The 20,761-nt window shown below is 35.5% G+C and overlaps 1 protein-coding gene across 1 annotated transcript in view; it reads right to left on the bottom strand.

The window, feature by feature from the left end:
* Nucleotides 1-20,761, bottom strand: part of LOC149543321 (U3 small nucleolar ribonucleoprotein) — a 78,553-nt gene that overhangs the window by 23,716 nt on the left and 34,076 nt on the right. Inside the window, exons 4-5 of the mRNA XM_089798151.1 lie at nucleotides 18,650-18,760; nucleotides 18,367-18,504 (exon numbers count right to left, since the gene is read on the bottom strand). Of these exons, the coding sequence (XP_089654277.1) occupies nucleotides 18,367-18,504; nucleotides 18,650-18,760 (249 nt within the window). The remainder of the gene's footprint in view (nucleotides 1-18,366; nucleotides 18,505-18,649; nucleotides 18,761-20,761) is intronic.

The following is a 20,761-nucleotide window of genomic DNA, read 5'->3' as shown; positions in this document are numbered from 1 at the left end:
AGTGGGTCCTTCTGTCTTCTACAAATCCTAACAGGGTTGGAATCTCCTAACAGGGATTCAAAGTCTCCTAACAAGGACTGATATGTACTGAATGTATTTCATTGACTCCTAATAGAATCCATCTTCTTACAAGGAACTTATTTATTAGTACATCATTTTGTGGGTACCATCCCCACCGAGGTTTTCCCTCTTATCAAGGGTTTCCATAGTTAACATATATGATGTTATTGTGTATGTGTATCTTCTTATGGTTGCTAATTATATTAATCACATGTTTATGGTTTAATAAAGTTGATAACAGTTACATTGATTAGATAACCGATTCACCCCCCCCCCCCCCCCCAGTTATCTTGGTGGGCTTTCTAACAATTGGTATCAGAGCATCAGGTCCTTGAAGGAAAGGCTTAACAACTTATGGAGATCAATGGCGGGTCATTTCAGAAAAGAAAGTCCTAAGTTTGATGGAGTAAACTATAACAGTTGGAAAGAGGAAGATGAGAAGCAAGATGAAGGTATGAAAATTTTTGTTTGTTCAACATGTAAAGAATTTGGTCATTTTTCATCCAAATGTCCTAAGAGAGTAAAGAAGACAAGAAAACCTTAAAAGTCAAGAATGCCTAAGAATTGTCCTTTTGATGATGAGATTTTTTTTTGCAAGATTAGAAGAATTCTTGAATGATAGTGATGATGAAGGTCATGAGCTTGGATCGGTTAACAAAAAGGAAGTAATGGAAGAGATAACTTTAGTAACTAATTTTGATGATTATAATTCTGATGATGAAGAAGCTAATCCTAAGCCTATTGAAGAAAATGTTGAGACTTTCTATGAGACTAACAATAATTTGCAAAATGACATTCAAGTTGTGTAATAGAGAGAGGAACCAAGATTTGAACCTAGAGAAGAAATAAGAATTGAGGCAGTAACACCTACACCAAACAAGAATTTGACAAAGAATCACCTTGCTGATCAGATTATTGGAAGCAAATATAGAGGAGTTATGAGAAGAAACAGAGTTCATGAAGAATTATGTTTGATTCCTCAAGTTGAACCAAAGAGTGCAGATGAAGCACATAAGGATGATCATCGAATTCAAGCAATGAAAGAAGAACTAGATCATATTGTGAAGAATGAAACATGGGAATTGGTCTCTAGACTTAAAGATAAGAATGTTATAGGAACTAAGTGGGTCTTCAGAAACAAGATGAATGAACAAGGTGAGGTTGTGAGAAACAAAGCAAGATTGGTATTTAAAAGATATTCACAGCAAGAAGGTATAGACTATGACAAGACATTTGCACCTGTTGCCGGAATTGAAGCAGTAAGGATGTTTTTGGCTTATGCAGCAAATAAGAAGTTTAAAGTGTATCAGATGGATGTGAAGTCAGCGTTTTTGAATGGGGAACTTAAAGAAGTCTGCACTGAGCAGTCTAAAGGATTTCTTTGGACAGAAAAAGGAGATATGGTATGCAAGATGAAGAAAGCATTGTATGGATTAGAGCAAGCACCTGGAACCTGGTATGCGAGGTTGGACAAGTACTTGGCAAAATTAGGATTTGCTAAAGGTACTGCAAATAGTAACTTATACCTGAAAGAAATTAATGATGACTTCTTGATTATTGTGATATTTGTGGACGACATAATATTTGGAGGTAATGATGAAGCAAGTGACATGTTTGCTGATGAAATGAAGAATGAATTTGAGATGAGCATGATTGGTGAGATGAAATATTTCTTAGGTTTACAAATTGTGCAGAACAGTGATGGTATTTTCCTATTAGAGACTAAGTATTTGAAAGACTTGTTGAAGAGATTTGGCTTGGAAAGTTGTAAGCCTGTTGGTACACCTATGATAACTAGTCACAAGTTATCTAGCAAAGATAAGACACTTACAGTTGAGCAAAAGAAGTACAGATCCATGATTGGAGGTTTGCAATATCTTACTCAAACAAGGCTAGATATAGCAAATGAAGTCGATATAGTAGCAAGATTTCAAGCGGACCCTAAGGAATCACACAATGCAGCAATAAAAAGAATATTCAGATATTTGAAGGGTACATTTGATTTTGGGTTATGGTATAATAGATCAAATGACTTTATTCTATGTGCATATATACTGATGCAGATTGGCTAGGCAGTATGGATGATAGAAAATACGAGTGGTGGAGCATTTTTCCTTGGAGGAAGATTGGTTTCTTCGCTAAGCAAGAAACAAGATTGCATTTCTCAGAATACAACAAAAGCAGAATATGTAGCAGCAGCAAACAATTACAATCAAATTATGTGGATGAAATAAATGTTGAAGGATATCACGACAGAGTTTTCAAAACCTGTTATTATACATTGTGATAACACAAGTACAATGAGTATGTCTAAGAATCCTAAGTTACATTCTAAGACTAAGCATATATCTATTAAGTATCATGCTTTGAGAAAGAGTTGCAGAGAAAGAGATTAGATTAGAGTATGTTAATACAAAAGAGCAAATTGCAGATATTTTTATGAAGCCTTTACCTAAGGATACATTTGAGTATTTGCAAGGTATGCTTGGGGTTATGCCCCTGCCTACTTCTGAATAGAAGATGTAGAGATTGCATCAGTCCAGTGGTGTAGAGTAATATTGTTTATTTGGACTGAATGTTAATGCTTCCTCAATGGGGAGGTTTCTGTGATTGAGTAGAGCCATGAAGGACTCTTGGTAGCTAATATTAAACAGTGTCTTTGGACACTTGAGCTGGTTGAAGACATTGAGTAGCTGATTGCCATAATGTTACTTTTAACATTGATGTCAATGGGGAAAGAGTGCATGAAAAACATCTCCTGAGTATTGAGGAGAGAATGCATGGAAAGATAAGTATACACAATGGTGGAGAATTATGAAGAAAAGATAGATTTGATGTCAATGGGGAGAAAAGAAGTTTATCAATGAGGAAGCAGCAGTTGTTCCTGAGAGTTCCAGATTTGATTGATGAAGAGGATTTGAAAAGATTAGAGCAGCAGCAACAGTAGTGTTGGATTTGGTATTCTTGGAGCTTAGATTTTTTTTATCTTTTGCCATCAATGCCAAAGGGGGAGATTGTTAGCATGAATGTTGATGATATTCCTATGGGGGAGTATTCTAGCATTGCTACAACAATGGAGAGACAGTTAGCATGATTGTGTGTTGCATTCATGACTATGTTTGTTATTGATGTCAACATACTATGAAGACTGACAGAGTAGCAGACAGAGAACAAGAACGTACGGATCGAGTATTGATGACAAGGTCAAGCGCAGTTGAGGATATGTTCTTCAGTGTGTCCTACTGACGTGGACAAGTGCGTGTGTAGAAAGTCAAAGACATATGAGTTATTTGTGATTTACAGAAGACAGTGTGCAGACGGAGTACCTAAGAAGTGGATTCTAGTGTTCGGATTGTATCTCCTAACAGGGATAGAATCTGGATAAGCGAAGTAAGACAGAGATAGTAGATTGCCTAATTATGACGTCAACAAGTGCACAAAGTCTGAAGTCGCACGTGTAAGAAGTTTTGTATACTGTGAGCCGACAGTGTTTTGTAACTGTGAAAAGATGAAATGAATTGTATTATCTTAATGAGGTCCTATTGTAATTAATTGGGAAAGCCTCAAGGCCGACTCAATGAATTACTTTGAGGACATGGTTTAAAGAAAGATATTTTCCTTGTGACAAAGTATGAAGTGTATGAGTTGGAAGGAAATGGCATTGGATTCGTAAAGATTGGTAAATGTGAGTAAGCGATCAAAGGGATCATTGTGATGTGAAGTTGGAGATCTGGTATTGAGATCTAAAGGTATTTGGTGTGTATTGGCACAAGAGGACATAGCAAGAGTTTGAGTTGTTGAGATCAGTTGCATTTCTATTATTCTGAAAGGAATAATACAAAAGCCAGTTGGACAGTGACTTCGGTGGTCTTGCCCCTAAAGCTGTTTGGACAGTGGGTCCTTTTGCCTTCAACAAATCCTAACAGGGTTCGAATCTCCTAACAAGGAATCAAATTCTCCTAACAAGGACTGATATGTATTGAATGTATTTCAGTAACACCAAATAGGGTTCATCCTCCTACAAGGAACTTATATTTTAGTGCATCATTTTCTGGGTACCATCCCCACCAGGGTTTTCCTTCTGATCAAGGGTTTCCCTAGTTAACATATCTGGTGTTATTGTGTATGTGAATCTTCTTATGGTTGCTGATTAGATTGATCACATGTTTAAGGTTTAACATGGTTGATAAAAGTTATATTGATAAGATAATTGATTCACCCCCCTCCCCCACTCAATTATCTTGGTGGACCTTATTTACTAAGAGGCGGCAACCTTCTTCATTTTTTGCCTACTCTCAGCCATTGACATTTTGCAGATCTAGGGAGAATCTCAATAGCAAAATAATGTTTTGAAGGGCTTTCGGCTACAAGACATGTACAATCTTTTCCAAGGTAGTTGATAGAATGACAGTTAACTTATTAAGGGAGCGTCTTAGATTATTTTTAGAATCCTAAGTTCTTGCTATATTTAGCTTATTATTCTAGAACCTTAGTTAATGGTCTTTTAGGCTTTCCTTTTAGTTGTCTTAATTAGTTATATTTTTAGACATCTTTATTTAGACAACTTTGCTTTTGACTTAACACTTTTTATAGGGTTTGTAAACTCTATTTAAGAGTGTGCATCGTTAATACAATCTATTCTGGTTTTTATTTAAGTTTCAGTAACAAGCTATTTCTACCAAAACTTATGTCCCAAGCTTGCTCCTTGCCCTCTCCATTAACATCCTATTCAATTTTTTAAAAGCTCAATTTTGTTAAGGGGTATATGAAATTGTCCTATGTCTTTATAGAATCTATGAAATTTTGTAGAACAAAATGGGTTTCCATTATTAGTCATCAAAACCCTAATCTTATTACCTATCTAATTTTCCAATAACTAGTTAAACCAGCTAAGTTTTCAAATTTACTCCTAAGAAAACATACCTTTGCCCTACAATCGTCATCATATAAGGTATGCATAATCCAAAGACTTGGAAGTGAAGGAACATTCATAGAGCCAAATACATCAAGAAAAATCAAAATCTAGCACGCCAAAAGATTTGTGAGAACTAGAATAAAGTTGAATGTGGGTCTACTGATCATATATGCAATTTTTGACAAAAGTCAAATCCATAGCACAATTATTCTACCTATCAAGAAAAGATTTATTTTACAGGGTCCTTGGACCTTTCTCATTCATATGGAACATTCCTTGGAGCCAAAGCATTGTTCCTTTGCAAGTATCTTGCATCCAATAGGACAAGATTGCTTGAGTACCCAAAAAGTACAACCATCCAACGTAGACACAACACTCCTATTCATTGCTAATTCCAATGGTCAAGGTGTAGAATTTACAAACCTATTCACTATAAGTAAAGAGTTGTTGCGCAAGATAGTACATGAATCTAGCTGATTAAAAGTGCTGACAGGAATGTGCTTAACAAGGCCAATAGCTCCTCCCACCATCCTACAATAGCCAATAGAGAAAACAAACTACACCTACATCATTGAGACAACAGAATAGTAACAAATTTTGTAGCTAACTAGAGATGTGCAACGTATCATTGATCCCCTTCACTCATCCATATTTCTCTTGCACTTGCCTATTGGAATTTTATTTTTTTCAGTCTTACAGCTACAAAATAGATTCACTTTCAATTGTTTTATTTGCAAAATAATCCTTTCCTTCATTCGCCCACACCCCTCTATTTTTTGCTTTTTCCACTCTCTTTATTGCCATATTTTCTTTTCTCTCCTCTACGCCACTCTCAAGTTCTCATTTTTTATTCAAAAGCATATCACCACCAACAAGTACCCAATTGTTGCCTACAACATACTTGTTCACAAGTGCTAATATGCTCTAATTCAATAAATTGATCGAGTAATGGGGTGGTGGATGGACCTCGTACCTTTGTATCTCCTATCTATGTATCAAACACCATACTGTCGGTACCATGTTGCTTCTTCCCTGTTAATCTTTAGATGTCTTGTGAGATTCGGTATGACTCGCATAATGAGTTCAAGGTCAATGTTACAAGAGTTTGATATCTTTTTGTAATGTCCCTTTTTGGACTTACTCTTTAATTGCTTCAAATTCTTATTTGGGGCTTCCCTGTTAATCTTTAGATGTCTTGTGAGATTCAGTATGACTCGCATAATGAGTTCAAGGTCAATGTTACAAGAGTTTGATATCTTTTTGTAATGTCCCTTTTTGGACTTACTCTTTAATTGCTTCAAATTCTTATTTGGGGTTTGGAGAAGATCATACCAATGCTGTTGAATATATTTTTTCTACATGAAAATATATTAAACTTGAATAATATATATTTGAGGCATACTTATTTCATATGCAGGACAATATGTATTAATATTATAAGTGTCTTTTAATAAGTTGACAACTTATAATATACTATGTTTTATCCACTATTATTTCTCTCTACCTTATTTACCATTTAATATTCATTTGGAATGCCCTTGCATATATGCCCAACTTACTTATTTACCCATTTAATGGCCTTGACTTATTTTGAATTATTTTGAATTCCTTACCTTTAGAATAAGCTACGTATTTTATGTTCTTAGCCTCTTATATCTATGGGCTGTTTTTGCACTCAAGTTATCTTTTTATCTCATATATATTGCTGCATGTTTTTTGGTTAACTTTATCTACTTTATTCGTTTCGATGCTTATATCTTTTATCTTATTTCTAAGCTTGTTTTATCCTCCTACAAATCTATCTTTTAATACGTGCTGCCTTATCTTTTCAAATAATCACCCTTATATTTCTTTATTTCTGCTGTATGTCCCCACTAGCAAGGACAATAATACCTACAAAATCAATGTTAGAATTTATACGATAATAAAATATATTTCACTATTCTACCCTCTATCCTAACCCAACCTTAAAGATGTCTCCACATCGAGATCAATAACCCTCTTGAGGATCCTTAGATCCCCGATTACTTCTCCATCTTCTATGAAGAGCTCCCTTTAAGGTCCTTCCTAAAAGAGACATTCTCTATCCAGGGCCCTTGACACATATGCATATGTTAACATCTATGGAATATTCCGGCCTTATAACCATATTAAAAGCACTCTCTTTCTAAAGGGACTCTCATGATCTTAAGCTATTAACCACATTACGATCACTCTCTTCCCAAAGGGACTCTCTTGATCTTAAGCTATTAACCATATTAAGATCACTCTCTTCACTATAAAGGGACTCTGTCGATTTTAAACCATTAACCATTAAGTCATGTGTGTTATCCATTTCAAATTACATCTTTACATATACATATGTATATGCATAAATAATCCACAAGTATCATTCATTAATATAAATAAAATTGTAAACATAATTAAATAAATATAATCCATAAATATACCTTTCTTACCTTCTTCTTTGCTTGGTCTATATGGCTCTTTTGTTTCTTCTTTTTCCAAGAGTCCCAACCTTTCGAAGGTTCACATCCTTTCAATATCATTGATACCTTTTCAGAAAGTCACTTCCTTATTTTCTTCATATTACTTTCCTCTTCCATTTTTTCTTTTTGAACTCCTATCTTCTCCTCCTCTTTTTCTCCCTCTCTAAAATAAACTCTCCTCCCTTTAATGTCTTATTTTTAAGGAGTTGGGTCTATTTGTTAAATATCTCGACTTTTCATTAGATTTAGTTAATTTATAATATTTTACACTATATTATTTATTTACTTACTTATTTGTGTTTATTATTATTTATTATTAAATTCTATTTAGAAAGTTAGCATACTTTCTACAATTTAGAAAGTTAAAATACTTTCTACAATATTGTCACTTCCTTATTTTCTTCATATTACTTTCCTCTTCCATTTTTTCTTTTTGAACTCTTATCTTCTCCTCCTCTTTTTCTCCCTCTCTAAAATAAACTCTCCTCCCTTTTATGTCTTATTTTTAAGGAGTTGGGTCTATTTGTTAAATATCTCGACTTTTCATTAGATTTAGTTAATTTATAATATTCTACACTATATTATTTATTTACTTACTTATTTGTGTTTATTATTATTTATTATTAAATTCTATTTAGAAAGTTAACATACTTTTAACATACTTTCTACTTTCTTATTTTTATTATTAGTATTAGTTTTAATATAACTTTATTATCATTATTTATTTACTAACATTGTATTATCTAATTATTATTAAAATTCTATCTTAAAACAGGGATACGACACTTTCTCTATGCAACATATTACAAGGTCCTTATTGCAGCCACTCTGCTCACAAATGAGCCAGTCATTAGCTTTCACAACTACTTCTAGACGAGGTCCAATCTCTCTCCCATAAGCCTCAAGGTCAATCAATTTTCCAATTCCTCATTAAGCTCTATGTCTTGCCTAGTTTTAACCTCAGTTCTCTTGTTTTCCACTTCCTTGTCTATATTGTACACCGAGTATCCTTCTCGCATGCCTTCATAGGTGTTATCCATTTCTAGTAACCACCCATTTGCCTCCATCTACAGGTGTGTCAAAGTAGGCATTTGTTAGATGTTTCTGGATTCATGGCACACCAATACCTTCAACATGTTCCCCAACCCGCCTTTACTCATTTGTTCGTCTCTCTTTGACGCAATTTTCCTCTGGTGCAATGTTATTCCCCGATAACCGGATATTCCTTCAATGTCTGATCTTTCCCCACTACCCATCCCCCTTTACTCGTGTATACCAACATGTTGACTCCTATGGTAGGTCTTTTGTGCTCCTGATAGATTTTAAGTTGAGTCATTAATAGGTCCTTGAATGGGTGTATTGTCTATAGTTGTCAACTTGATTGCCCCATTTTGGCCAACCTCTTGATTTCATAAGGTCCAATCCAAAGAAATTTGAACTTCCCAAGCTTGATTTTGTTGCTACCGTTAAATTTTAAAGTTAATTGCCCTAGCCGAAAGTTCAATCTCTAGAGATACTTATCGTGCCAAAATTTCTATTGGTATTCATCGCGATGTCTATTGAGTGCAACAAGTCATTCCTTCAAGCTTGTTGTGTCACCAAACAATTTTCCACAATGGCTCTCAAGCTTAGCACCATCTACTCGGGAAGGAGCACAACTTCTTGCCCATATATCAATTGAAATGGCGTTGGACCAGTGTCATCCTATACGTTGTATGGTGACCCACAGTACTATTGGAAGTAATTCCTCTGAACCGTCATCCTCAAAGCCACGTGACTTGTATCTGATTGAGGCCAACATTTTGATGACTTTGTCTAGCCATTGGCTCTCATGTAGCATGGACTCGAGATAATGAAAAATCTTGAACTCTCTCATCATCAATAGAATGACATGGTTGGCAAAGTGCACCCCTTTATCACTTGTTATCTAGATCGAGAAGTTGTACCTTGTTACTATCTTTTTTGTATATGAACTTTGTCATACTCATAGCAATATTGCTAGGTAGTATTGTCACCTCTGCCCATTTGTTAAAGGTATTTTAAGGCTACCACAATGTATCCACACCTATGTGTTTATTACTTGTACACATTGCATATGTCAATGAAGGAAATATCTTTCTCAAAACTGGATTTTGATTGACATTGTTACATTTAGTTATTCTATGTTTTGTGAGTGATATTTTTGTTCACCCTACATATTAAACAATAAGTTCTCTAGGAAAGTGAACATCCATTCTCAAGGTGTAAAGATTCTTTCTTAGGAAAAGTTTGTTAACCAACAATTTAACTCAGTACATTATGATGCAGAGGGAGGGTTTTAGTCAACACAATGTAGGCATATTTGACAACAATGGACTTGTATCTTTCTCTTAACCCAAACAAGCAACCATGTAGAACATTCCCCTTTTAAGGACAAGCTTCTTGACACTTCAATAATTTAAACATACATAGACTTTTCTTGGTTAAGTTGTCAACCAACATTCCATTCTTACCCCTTCAAGTTTTAGGTTCCTCCAAAATAATCCAATGCTCCTATAAGATCACAAGACATCCAACAAAACATTCCACTTTTAAGGACAAGCTTCTTGACACTTGAATACTTTAAACATACATAGACTTTTCTTTGTTTAGTCACCAACCAACATTCCATTCTTATCCCTACAAGTTTAAGGTTCCTCCACAATAATCCAATTCCCCTAAAAGACAACAAGACATCCAAAAGTGCTTTAAGGCTTCAAAGCCTCAATTCAACCATTGAGACATTTTGGACTGAGTGCAAATAACATGTTCAAGCCCATAAAGACTCATAAGAACTCGGATTTCCTCACACCACTTAGCACACCCTCAACTACACTTCTCTACTAGCCCTTACAAATGACAAAACAAGGCTGATTTTTCAAGACATGGCAGATATCCATGAACCAAACACATACTCAAGTACCCTTTTGAAAATTCTAAAAGATATGTGCAATGATGATATGGTTGTTTTGGAACACATCAGTAAATAAAAGACTAGTAGTCTATTCATTAAGCATGATTAGCCCTCTTTTTTAAAGCAAGTATAAGATATATTTCTCCCTAACAGCCAATCTCCACTCCAAGGCTCTAAACACATCACAAGGGGTCTGAATCAACAACTCTCAACACTAAAAATAGTTATTCACTCACCTTTTTCCCAAACACTTCTTCTATCTACCAATTCTAGGCCAAATACAAGAAAACACTATGCTAGGGTATCCACTAAACCCAACCAAACTCAACTCCCTAGCTTTGAAACTTTGGAATCATTAGAAGTACTCATTGAGCTTCCATTCTATAGATTTTGGGATTTCTCTACCAATGGAATGGCTTGTTATTCATATTTTTGTTCACTAGTCTTAGAAACCCTTGGTTTATAGTTTTCAGTAAAAATTCAATATCTTCCTTACTACTAAATGGATCAACCTCAAACCATCGCTACAAGGAAGCTAACCCACTCCTTTGTCGACTCCAATTGTTGTTGGTGCATATGTTGGTCATAAAGAGTTGTACACGGGCCACAGTGGATGGACACAAAATTTGTAGAAAAATAGTGCATTTTTTTAGATTTATCTTCATCATTACATTAGATCAATCATTGGTCGACGACTACGTTACCAATCTGAAGGGCAGCTGGATGCAAGTTATGATGCATTCAAATGCCCGAAGCACGTAGGAAGCCCTACTGATGTACGCAAGAAGTGCTTCCTAGGCATTTAGATGCTCAGAGAAGCGCATACAACGTTTCCTAAGTGCATCCACAAGGTGTTCAAATGCATCTGGAGGCTTCCACTAGTCCAAACATTTTTTCGGCTTCCAAAATCAATTAAAATTTAATTTTGCATGTTCATAATGTTGTTTTTTATTCTTTTTTTGCTCTTAAACTCTAAAATAGCCCTAAAAGCAGTTATTCATTCTTTATTCTTCTCATTTTGTCTACAATTGGGCTTTCTTCTCATCTGGACTCCACTTTTGCATTTTGAAGGCAAGGTGAATATTTTTCAAGAGGATTGTTCATAAGGTGTTAGATAGCTTCCCCAAAGGAGTTCTAAGCATCTAAGGTAAGCATTGATCCATTCTTAAGTCCTTTTATTGAATTTTTTAAAGACTTTGATGAATGTTTTCAAGTTTGGGAAGAATTTTTACAAGTTTTTTTCCAATTTTTTAAGAAATGAAGAAACAAGTTTAGCTATCTATTTTAATATTTTTGTATCATATTTTCACACTTCTATGCTTCATATTCATAGTTTATTTCTAATTTAAATTTATCTATTTTCTTATTAGATTATATTGTGCAAGAATGGCCACTACCAGTAGTCAAAGTTCAGTTGCAGGGCAAGGTGAAGGAAGTTATAACTTCAAAATTAATGTAGGATCTCAATTATGAAGAAATGCCACAAGATTATCAAATGTTTCAGGAGGTGGGTCATACAATTGGAAATGTAATGTATGTCATTGTAAACCATTCAATAGCTCATATTCTCAGCTCAAACATCATTTTATAGGCCCTTCTAGTAAAGGAATGGGAAGCAAAGATGAAAAGGGCATGATCGATGCACAATTAGTAGAATTTACAAGAGAACAAAAAGTTGATAATTTGGTTAAAAGATCACAAAAAATGTTCCCATCAACCTCCACTGGAAAGAACAAAATGATATTGCCTACTGATCCAGTTGTATCCTCCAAACATCCATTCTTGTAAGTACTTGTACGAGGAGAGGAAGAGGAGGTAGTAGTTACAGCCTACAAAAGAGATGCATTAGATTCCACATTTAAAATGGAGGCAACAGATCTTCTTGATCAAGCCATTGCGAGTTGCCTCTATGCCAATGGTCTTCCTTTCAACTTGGTGAGATCACCACATTGGAAGGAAATTGTGGTGGCCCTCAATAAAGCACCGACTAATTACAGTAGTCTTGGGTATGAAAGGGTGTGTACTACTCTATTTCAAAAAGAGAAGACTTCTATAGAAAAATCTCCTCAACCAATTAGAATTTCTTGGAATACTTCAGGTATATCTATTTTGTCTAATGGATGGAAAGTTACAAGAAACTTGTCATTGATTAATGTGATTGCAGTGTCCCCCAAAGGCCCCAAAGGGGCAATGTTTTGGAGGGCAGTTGATTGTGAAGGATAAGTGAAGGACTCACAGATCATTTCTAGAATTCTCATTGAGGCCATAGAGATGGTGGGTAGTGACAATGTGGTCCAAGTAGTTGCAAAAAATGCCAAATATTGTAGGGGTGCAAGTGCTTTGGTTAAGAGTCAATATGAACATTTTTTTGAATATCGTGTATCGTACACTCTATCAACTTGGTCCTACAACAAATTGGCACCCAAATAGATTGGGTGAATATACTAAGAGGGAGAGGAGATACAAATGTTTGTGACAAACCACCACATCACTAATCCATATTCAAATCATTCTCTAAATCGTTGTTGTTGAATGTAAATTGTAATTAGTAAAATTCATTTATTTATTTAATTTAAATAAGGTTTTTATGTTCATGTTCAATTATCAAATTGAACATAACTTTGCTTAGTATTTATTGACATACTGTTAACTTGCTTAGGTTGTTGAGACCCGATTCGCATCTCATAATAGTGTTATGAGAAAACTTGTCAAGGTGCAAGGGGCGCTAAGCCAAATGGTTATTTTTAGCCAATGGAGTATATGGAAGGTTTCGAGTTCAGAGAGAGCCCAAAAGGTTGAGGCTTTGGTCTTGGATGGTAGTTGATGGGCTTTTGTGCAATTTATATTGGATTTCACTAAGCCTATCATCACTATGCTCCCCTTCTCTTATACAGATTTACCTTGCTTGGGGGATGTGTACGATGGCATGGACAGCATGGTAGAAGAGGTAAAAATCTCCGTACAAACAAATGAGAATGACCCCTCAAAATGTTAAGCCTTGTGCAATAAGGTGGAAGCAATCACTCATCATCTTTGGGAGAAGATGACTACCCCATTACACCTCCTAGCATATGCCTTATCTCCAATGCACTATAGCAAGGAAATACATGTTATGCCATAAAGAGTTGCAACATATGCGGATAAAGAAGTTACTAATGGGTGCAAAAGAGCATGTGCAAGACTCTTCCAAGATGATGAAATGCAAAAAAAGGTAAGGCTAAAATTTGGTTTATTTGCTTCGAGATTAAAATGCAATAAAGGACCAAAATGGCATGGAAGCTATCACATGGTGGGACATGTACGGTCAACCATACAAGCATCTACAATCTCTTGCAATAAATATCCTCTCACAAGTTTTTTTTTTTTTGTTTTTTGTTTACCACTTGTATTCTACAATTTAGTGTTTGACATTCTTTAATTTGCTTTTCATTTGTATGTTTAAATTTTTAAACACTATCCAGGTTGCAAGTTTTTTTGGTGTTGAGCAAAATTGGAGTACATACTCCTATATCCATTTAGTGAAGCGCAAACAGTTGAGCTCAAAGAAAGTTGAGGAGTTGGTTTTTATTCATGCCAACTTGCGTCTTTTGTCATGAAAGGAGGATGAATACAAGGAAGGGTCAGCTAAGCTTTGGGAAGTAACCCCTGCATGTACAAACTTGGATGCAATGTTTCAGGATCATGGCACATGGTGCATCTAGCACAAGTGGAACTATTTTTGGTTCAAATACTCTTGATCTTGCAGGGATTGTAGATGATGAGAATGTGGATTTTCTTGAGAATCCTTATGCTTATTAGTGATTCTTAAGTCTTGACTCTTGATTGATCAACATTGAATCATGAACTAAGTTTTGACTTTGTAGTTCAAATTGCATTGGAATCTTGAACATGAGTAATTTTTAATTTACTAATCAGTTATTTCAATTTGTACATTTGTGTTTCTAAAGTTTTAAGTTGAACTATCAATGGTGAAGTATCATACTATGGAATGATTTACTTTCGTATATTTCTTGCATTTCTTTCCGCGTGCACACATACACATATAAATGCATCAAAAAAATAAAAATAGATAACTCATCCGATCATTTGATTCTTGCATCCACATCTAAATCAATAACTTAGGTCAACGGAAACATCAATTTTATATGTTTCCCCGCCTTCTAGAAAAGTTTTAAACTATATAGTAAAATCCAACTAACAAGAATCACCATTTGGTGAAGGATGACAATTTTTTACAAAAAGTGTAACTTTTTAAAGTTCGCCATATGACCCCCCAAAAGAACATCTAAGATTCAACTAAGTTTAAACAAGCATGTAAAGACCAAAAGACCCTAAGGTATGGTTAACATGCCAAGAAAACCATATTGACAACTTTTTTGCAAGAGAAGTTACTTGACAACTTTCCTTGCAAATTAGACCCCAAATGAACTAGGATCCTTATAAATGGTCCAGATGGACCTTATTACACCCAAAACAAGACTCACAAATGGAATTTGCATAATTGGCCCATTTTGACCAAAAGTTGACCTTGGTGCTCCTACACCAATGTCCCCCAACTCTTTCTAGAATTTGTATAGTGGCCTTTTCGTATACATTCTCAACAAAAAGAAATCCACCATGAAATGCTTACGAGGTCCTTTGTTTATTGTCCAAGAGATCATAGTTGGCATGGCAAAAGGTTTAGACCCAAATACAGCAGCCCATAGATCTCTATCTATAGGCATATCCTCCATTTAACTTCCATAACTCAAAATTAGTGCTTGTAACTCTCCATATCTATTTCTGAAGAGCTTCTCATTTTCTTACAGCAAGATCTCATTCTGCACTACTCCCACTCCATCTAATATTAGTATGTAAAACATTGTCCCTAACACCTAAGAGCTTGTAATCTTTTTTATTTTAACTTTAAACTAGATTTAGAGAAGAGCTAAATGAAAATATTTACAAAGGAGAATGGAATATATGCTTCTAATATTGGTAAGAAAGCAATTGTCCCTAACACCTTGGAGCTTGAAATGAGTAGAAAAGCAGGTTTGAAATAAAGCCCCAGTTACCAGATTCTCTCTCCCCCAACCCGGATGCGGATGCTGATGCATCGAGAGGCAGAGGCAGAGGTGGATGCCCCCTGGAGGCTCCCAGGAAATGCATAGCAGCGCTGTGGATGCACATAACAGGGTTGTGGATGCGCTGGAGCACATCCACATGGTATCCACAGCGCTTTGATGCACTTCCTGGGCACCTCCAGGGGCATCCAAGCACATCAGGAGGCCTAAAAATCGAAAACCTTAGCTTTGACTTTTGACCACCATTAAAATCGTTCAAACCTGTGGATGCTGACTCTGACTTACAGACTGACCTGCCATGCATTTAGTGTTCTCACAGATCTTTTAATTTCACCAAATTTTATTGAAGAATGAGGAAATTTCATGCGGACATGCAATGAATTGGAGGAAATTTCAGATGATCAAGTAATGAAGAAGATGATTCAAGCTAAATCTCTGCTACTTCTGGCAGTCTTGATCGTTATAGAATTGTTCAAGCTCATTGAGCAAGACCAAGCTGTGCTTCACTCAATTCAAGGGTTTCTGCTGCAATACAATCCAAAATCCACAAATTTAAAGCAGTGACTTAACAATTCAGGCAATCCCTGTCTCTGTCTTGGGATCAAATGCAAATATGGAAGGGTGAGAGAGCTAAATTTGAGCAATTTTAACCTTTATGGACTCCTTCTGCACACGCTTGCAAATCTAACAGTAGTTTCTTCCATAACCCTCTGCCATAACTACTTAAGTGATGCCATTCCCCAGAAATTGAGCAGGCTGTTATCATCTTCCCTTCGTCATCTAGACCTGTCATTTAACCATCTCACGGAAAAATTTTATTGACATTGTTCTCAAATTGCTCGCAGCTGATGTTTCTTTGTGCGCGTGCACGCACACGCACACACACATATATATATATACAAATCCAAAAGCATCCAAACCCAACCCCCCCGCCCCCCAAAGTATTTTGCGCACCTGATTCCTGCACCTGACTTGGCAACTTGGGCTTAAAGTAACAAGATTTGTTGATCTAATATTATTGTGAACTGTTTTTTGGCTGTACAAAACTCATGGATTAAGATATTGATAATATCAGAAACAAATATTACTAAATGGAGTCATGAATTACAGTAGAGAGGAAACAATATCACTCCGTTCAGCATTTCAAGCTCTAAAATTGCGCCTACACTCATGTCTCAAGCAGGTCCTCGATGCTGCTGCAGCTATATTAGCATTATTCAAGATAAGCACTGACTTGGTAAACCAAAAGGATAATTCATAATTGTAATTCAATTACTTGAGAAAACTTGAAGATAAAAGATGCTGAAAGAATCATTAAAATTGGGAAGCAACATTATTTTCTTCTTTCATGCCAAATAAAGGGGAAGAATTCTAAAAATCCCATCTAGTGCAGCTAAAAAATTGCAATATTTATTTTTTCACTTTTCAAAACCAAAGTGTGTCTAGGGGTAGCATTCCCCAGTGGGTTTGAAAGGTCGTGCCCCTTTTGTTATATAGGGTCAGCACCCCTGGCCAAGCACAATTTAAGGCTTTCAAAGACACAGAAACCTTTGGGCATGTTCTATTTTTCATAATTTTGCTCCAAGAGTCCAACTTCTGAATCCTTCCAAAATGTGAGAAACAGGACCATAAAGGAGTCAGTGGCCCCTAACCAAATGAGAAAGAAACAGACATTTGCTTGAGAATGGATGCACTTGAGTGTGCCTTTATTAATCTGATGTTTGGTTAAGTTAAATCTAAAACTTCTCAATAAAATTCAAAATTTTGTACTTGCGTGGGAGTCTTTTGGGCAGTCAAATCTGCTATGCAAGTCCCAAGGAGTCAGCCTGTCAGAAACTTGCCAGTGAGTTTGTAGGTGTACTTTGGCCTGCCTCACCTCACAACTCAGAAAGTCTATGGTAATCAACTAAACAAAACTTCTATCAATATCTAATCAAACCCAACACGATACAGCCACAACCTCAAATAATCGGTTCTTGTCAGGGAACTCAGCTGTAATTTTAACTACACTTGAGGTAGACAATTTAATTTACAACTGTATTTACTAAGTACATAATTATGTTGAGATGCAATTTATTAGTAATGCAATTCTTCATAATCATGCAGCTTACTTAATATCCACTTGTACTAACAAAATTTCACAGAAAAAATGTCAGTAAGGCAAATCCAATATATTTACTGGGCAACAGCAATACAAAAAGGTGATCCATTATAATAAGGACTTCCGTGTAGGAATTATAAAAGTTCCCGACAATCCATGGAGAGGAAAAAAGACAACCTGGCTTTACAAGGGAGAAACAGACACCTAATGAAATCTCTTCAAAGGCCACCTTAACTAAAATATGATTCCTCCTGTATGAAGCAAACAGGGAAAAGCTTTATCATACAACCAAAAAGAGGAAAAATAAAATAATACTGCTTGATGACAAATCGGTAAAATTGTTCACTTCCTAATGGAAAAAGCTCCTGTCTTTGTGAATTAGAATAAAACATCAGCAACAACAGTAGACAATCTATGCCAGAAAAATTATGTCCACCATTCATTCAATTAAATTTCACAAGGAAAAGCAAGGAACAATAAGTATCTATAAAAGCACTGTCACCTCTGATATATAACTTGAAGTAGTTAAAATAAAAATACATAAAGTTCAAAAATTCCAAATGCTTGAATGAGACAATAGAAGTTGAACATAAAAAATTAAAAACTAAAATAGGGTAAAGCAAAGTTGATTCCAGATATGGAAAAACGATAATACCCTGATAAATGCAAATTAACAGTAACAGAGCCCCAATAACAAATGACAAACTATCTAGTATACACAAACTAAATTACAAAAACAGCTGCAAACACCAAATACAGTACTCTATCATCCAAGATAAACCGCATTCAAAGTGGTAGAGATCTACCTCAGCAATCCGGTGCTTGATGATGTCTTCAAGGGATGCAGTAACTTCTTCTGTGATCACTGGTGCAGGCCTCATATTATGATCAAATTCTAACTCTACTTCAAGTGCACTGTTCTTGGGTCTTTTGGTAGCTGTAACCTATTGTACAGAATATCAGATACTAACACTCAGAAGCAACAAAAGTCAAATTGATATAAAATGAAACAACAGTAGAACTAAATAATATGAAATCCCTTAAACAAAAATATTTTCTGATTCAACCCATCTGTGGCAGATTTAATACCTCTCCTTGCATGGTCCAGGACTTTGTCTCTAGATTTGCCTTCTCCAGTTCTTCTATTTTCTTTTGAATCTTTTTCATGCGTCTTTCATGTGTAGAAGAATTCTGTTTTGACTGTGGCAGGTGTCAAACAAAACACATGCATATTACATAAACAATCAATCTCGAAGTGTGAACAAATATCAGTAAGTGACAAAGATTAAACTCAGTGATGTGCAATACAGGAGAAGTAAATAAAAAACTCAAAGGACCCTGTTCCACTCTGTGTACACTTGTAACTAATAATTTTCTCTGTATAAAACCTATTCCCACTGCCAACTGAGAGTTAAGTGATTGGTAAGCTTGACACACATCAAAAAGAGATATTGGGGTTAGTCAGATTTACCAAATCAGGAGCACAAAAATCCACTTAAACATTGATAATTATTGATGTAATAATGTAAAACATGCATTTATAATAAATAGTTAATAACCTAAACATAAGCCCTACAAAAAGTGATTTTGGAATAAATAAATTTAACACAAATTTGGAGCATAAAACCCACTGAAAATGTAAATAGTCATTGATTTGGTTATTTATAAGTTATATTTAAGGTAGCTATCTTGTCAGAGAAAAAGACCACATAAATACTAGGTGTTTTACGCTAAGCAAGTTCTTCAGTTACCATGATTATTTAATAATTGTAATCTATTGTAAATGCTGGGTCTTTATGAAAAACTGTGCCGTACATGGAGAGAATCTAGATTCCTTAGTTGGCACTCTGCCAAGTTTTATTGGTTATGTGATTGTAATAAGTCTTTGAAGAGATTACAAGTCAGTTTATGACTATGTCTTTGTGCCAATTTTTAGCCTTTTGTAAGAAGCATGGAAGAGGAATAAAGACACTCACGTGGTGTGCTTGGAAGTTACACTTGACCCCCTTGGGTGTAGGAGTCAAACTGTTAAATTCAGAGATAAAAGTTATTCTTAAGGAGTGCATGGATCCAACTTGGGCTAGTTGGACCAAGGTCTGGCTCATTATTTTGAAAATCAGTTAGCGCTTTAATGGGTCTCCTTGGCCTATAAATGGAGGACTTGGGATGGAGATTGTGCAGTCAAACTTATACAAGATTATGCTGCTAGAATTCCTAAAAGAATCAGAGTGCTGATCTTCATTGAAAAACTGTGACGCTGACATTATATTGCAAATCGACTGAGAAGATCAATATATTGAGTATGCTTTGTTGCTGAGTTTTCTCCCTGTCCAAGTTTTCCCAAGGAATCTCTAGTGTTTATTTTCATCTGTTGTCAGTAAATTCTATATTGTAGCCGATAGGTAGAATTGTATCTGAAAGGGCACGTGACGGTTGAGTCAACCCTTCAGGAAAGTATATGTACATCGTCCGAAGGGACAATTGGATCATCATCATAGTCAAATTGTAATCATTGGAGTGCATATTGCATATATGAATAAAGTATTTGTTTTGTGCTATATCTTACTGTACTACATGTGATAAGTATCCTTTCACCCAGTACGGTAAACATTTGGCGTCGTTGCCAGGGACAATGGGCCACAGAAGTTACACAAAACAGCCATAAAGCATGACATGACAAGCATTTAAAATTGAACAGATTTCAACCAAGACAATTAGTTTTGAAGTATAATGGGCGTAACGAGATCAAACCAAGAAAGTTCAAAGTGAAGTGGGTAGGACCATACAAGATCCGCGAAGCTAGCAATAATGGGGCAATCAAATTATGGACGCTCGACAGGAAGGAAGTAGCCAATGCAGTGAATGAGTCGAAGCTAAAAGTCTATCATGGGAGAAATAACATGCCTCTGTGGACGAACACTTTAGAGACAATGTAAAAGGGAATAAAAAACAATAATGTATATATGTAAGATAAGTAGATGTAAATAGTGTATAAAGATTAAGCATTAGTAAATATAAAAGAAAATTATAATATGTATTGGACCAACGATAAAATATAAGTTGAAGGCTATATGAGGTATCGTACGGCCGAAAAGACTTGTCTACATGAGATAACCATACCGTACAGCTGCAATAAAACATATGTATGAGTGCAGGAGGAGATTAGAGTCACCGTACGATCACCAAGGAGAAAGAAAATGA

This window comes from Cupressus sempervirens, chromosome 8 (genome assembly GCF_028749045.1).
Source record: "Cupressus sempervirens isolate cs-2001-9-10 chromosome 8, ASM2874904v1, whole genome shotgun sequence".
Taxonomy (NCBI): domain Eukaryota; kingdom Viridiplantae; phylum Streptophyta; class Pinopsida; order Cupressales; family Cupressaceae; genus Cupressus; species Cupressus sempervirens.
The sequence above is the reverse complement of the archived record's forward strand: the minus strand, read 5'-3'. Positions and strand labels throughout refer to the sequence as shown.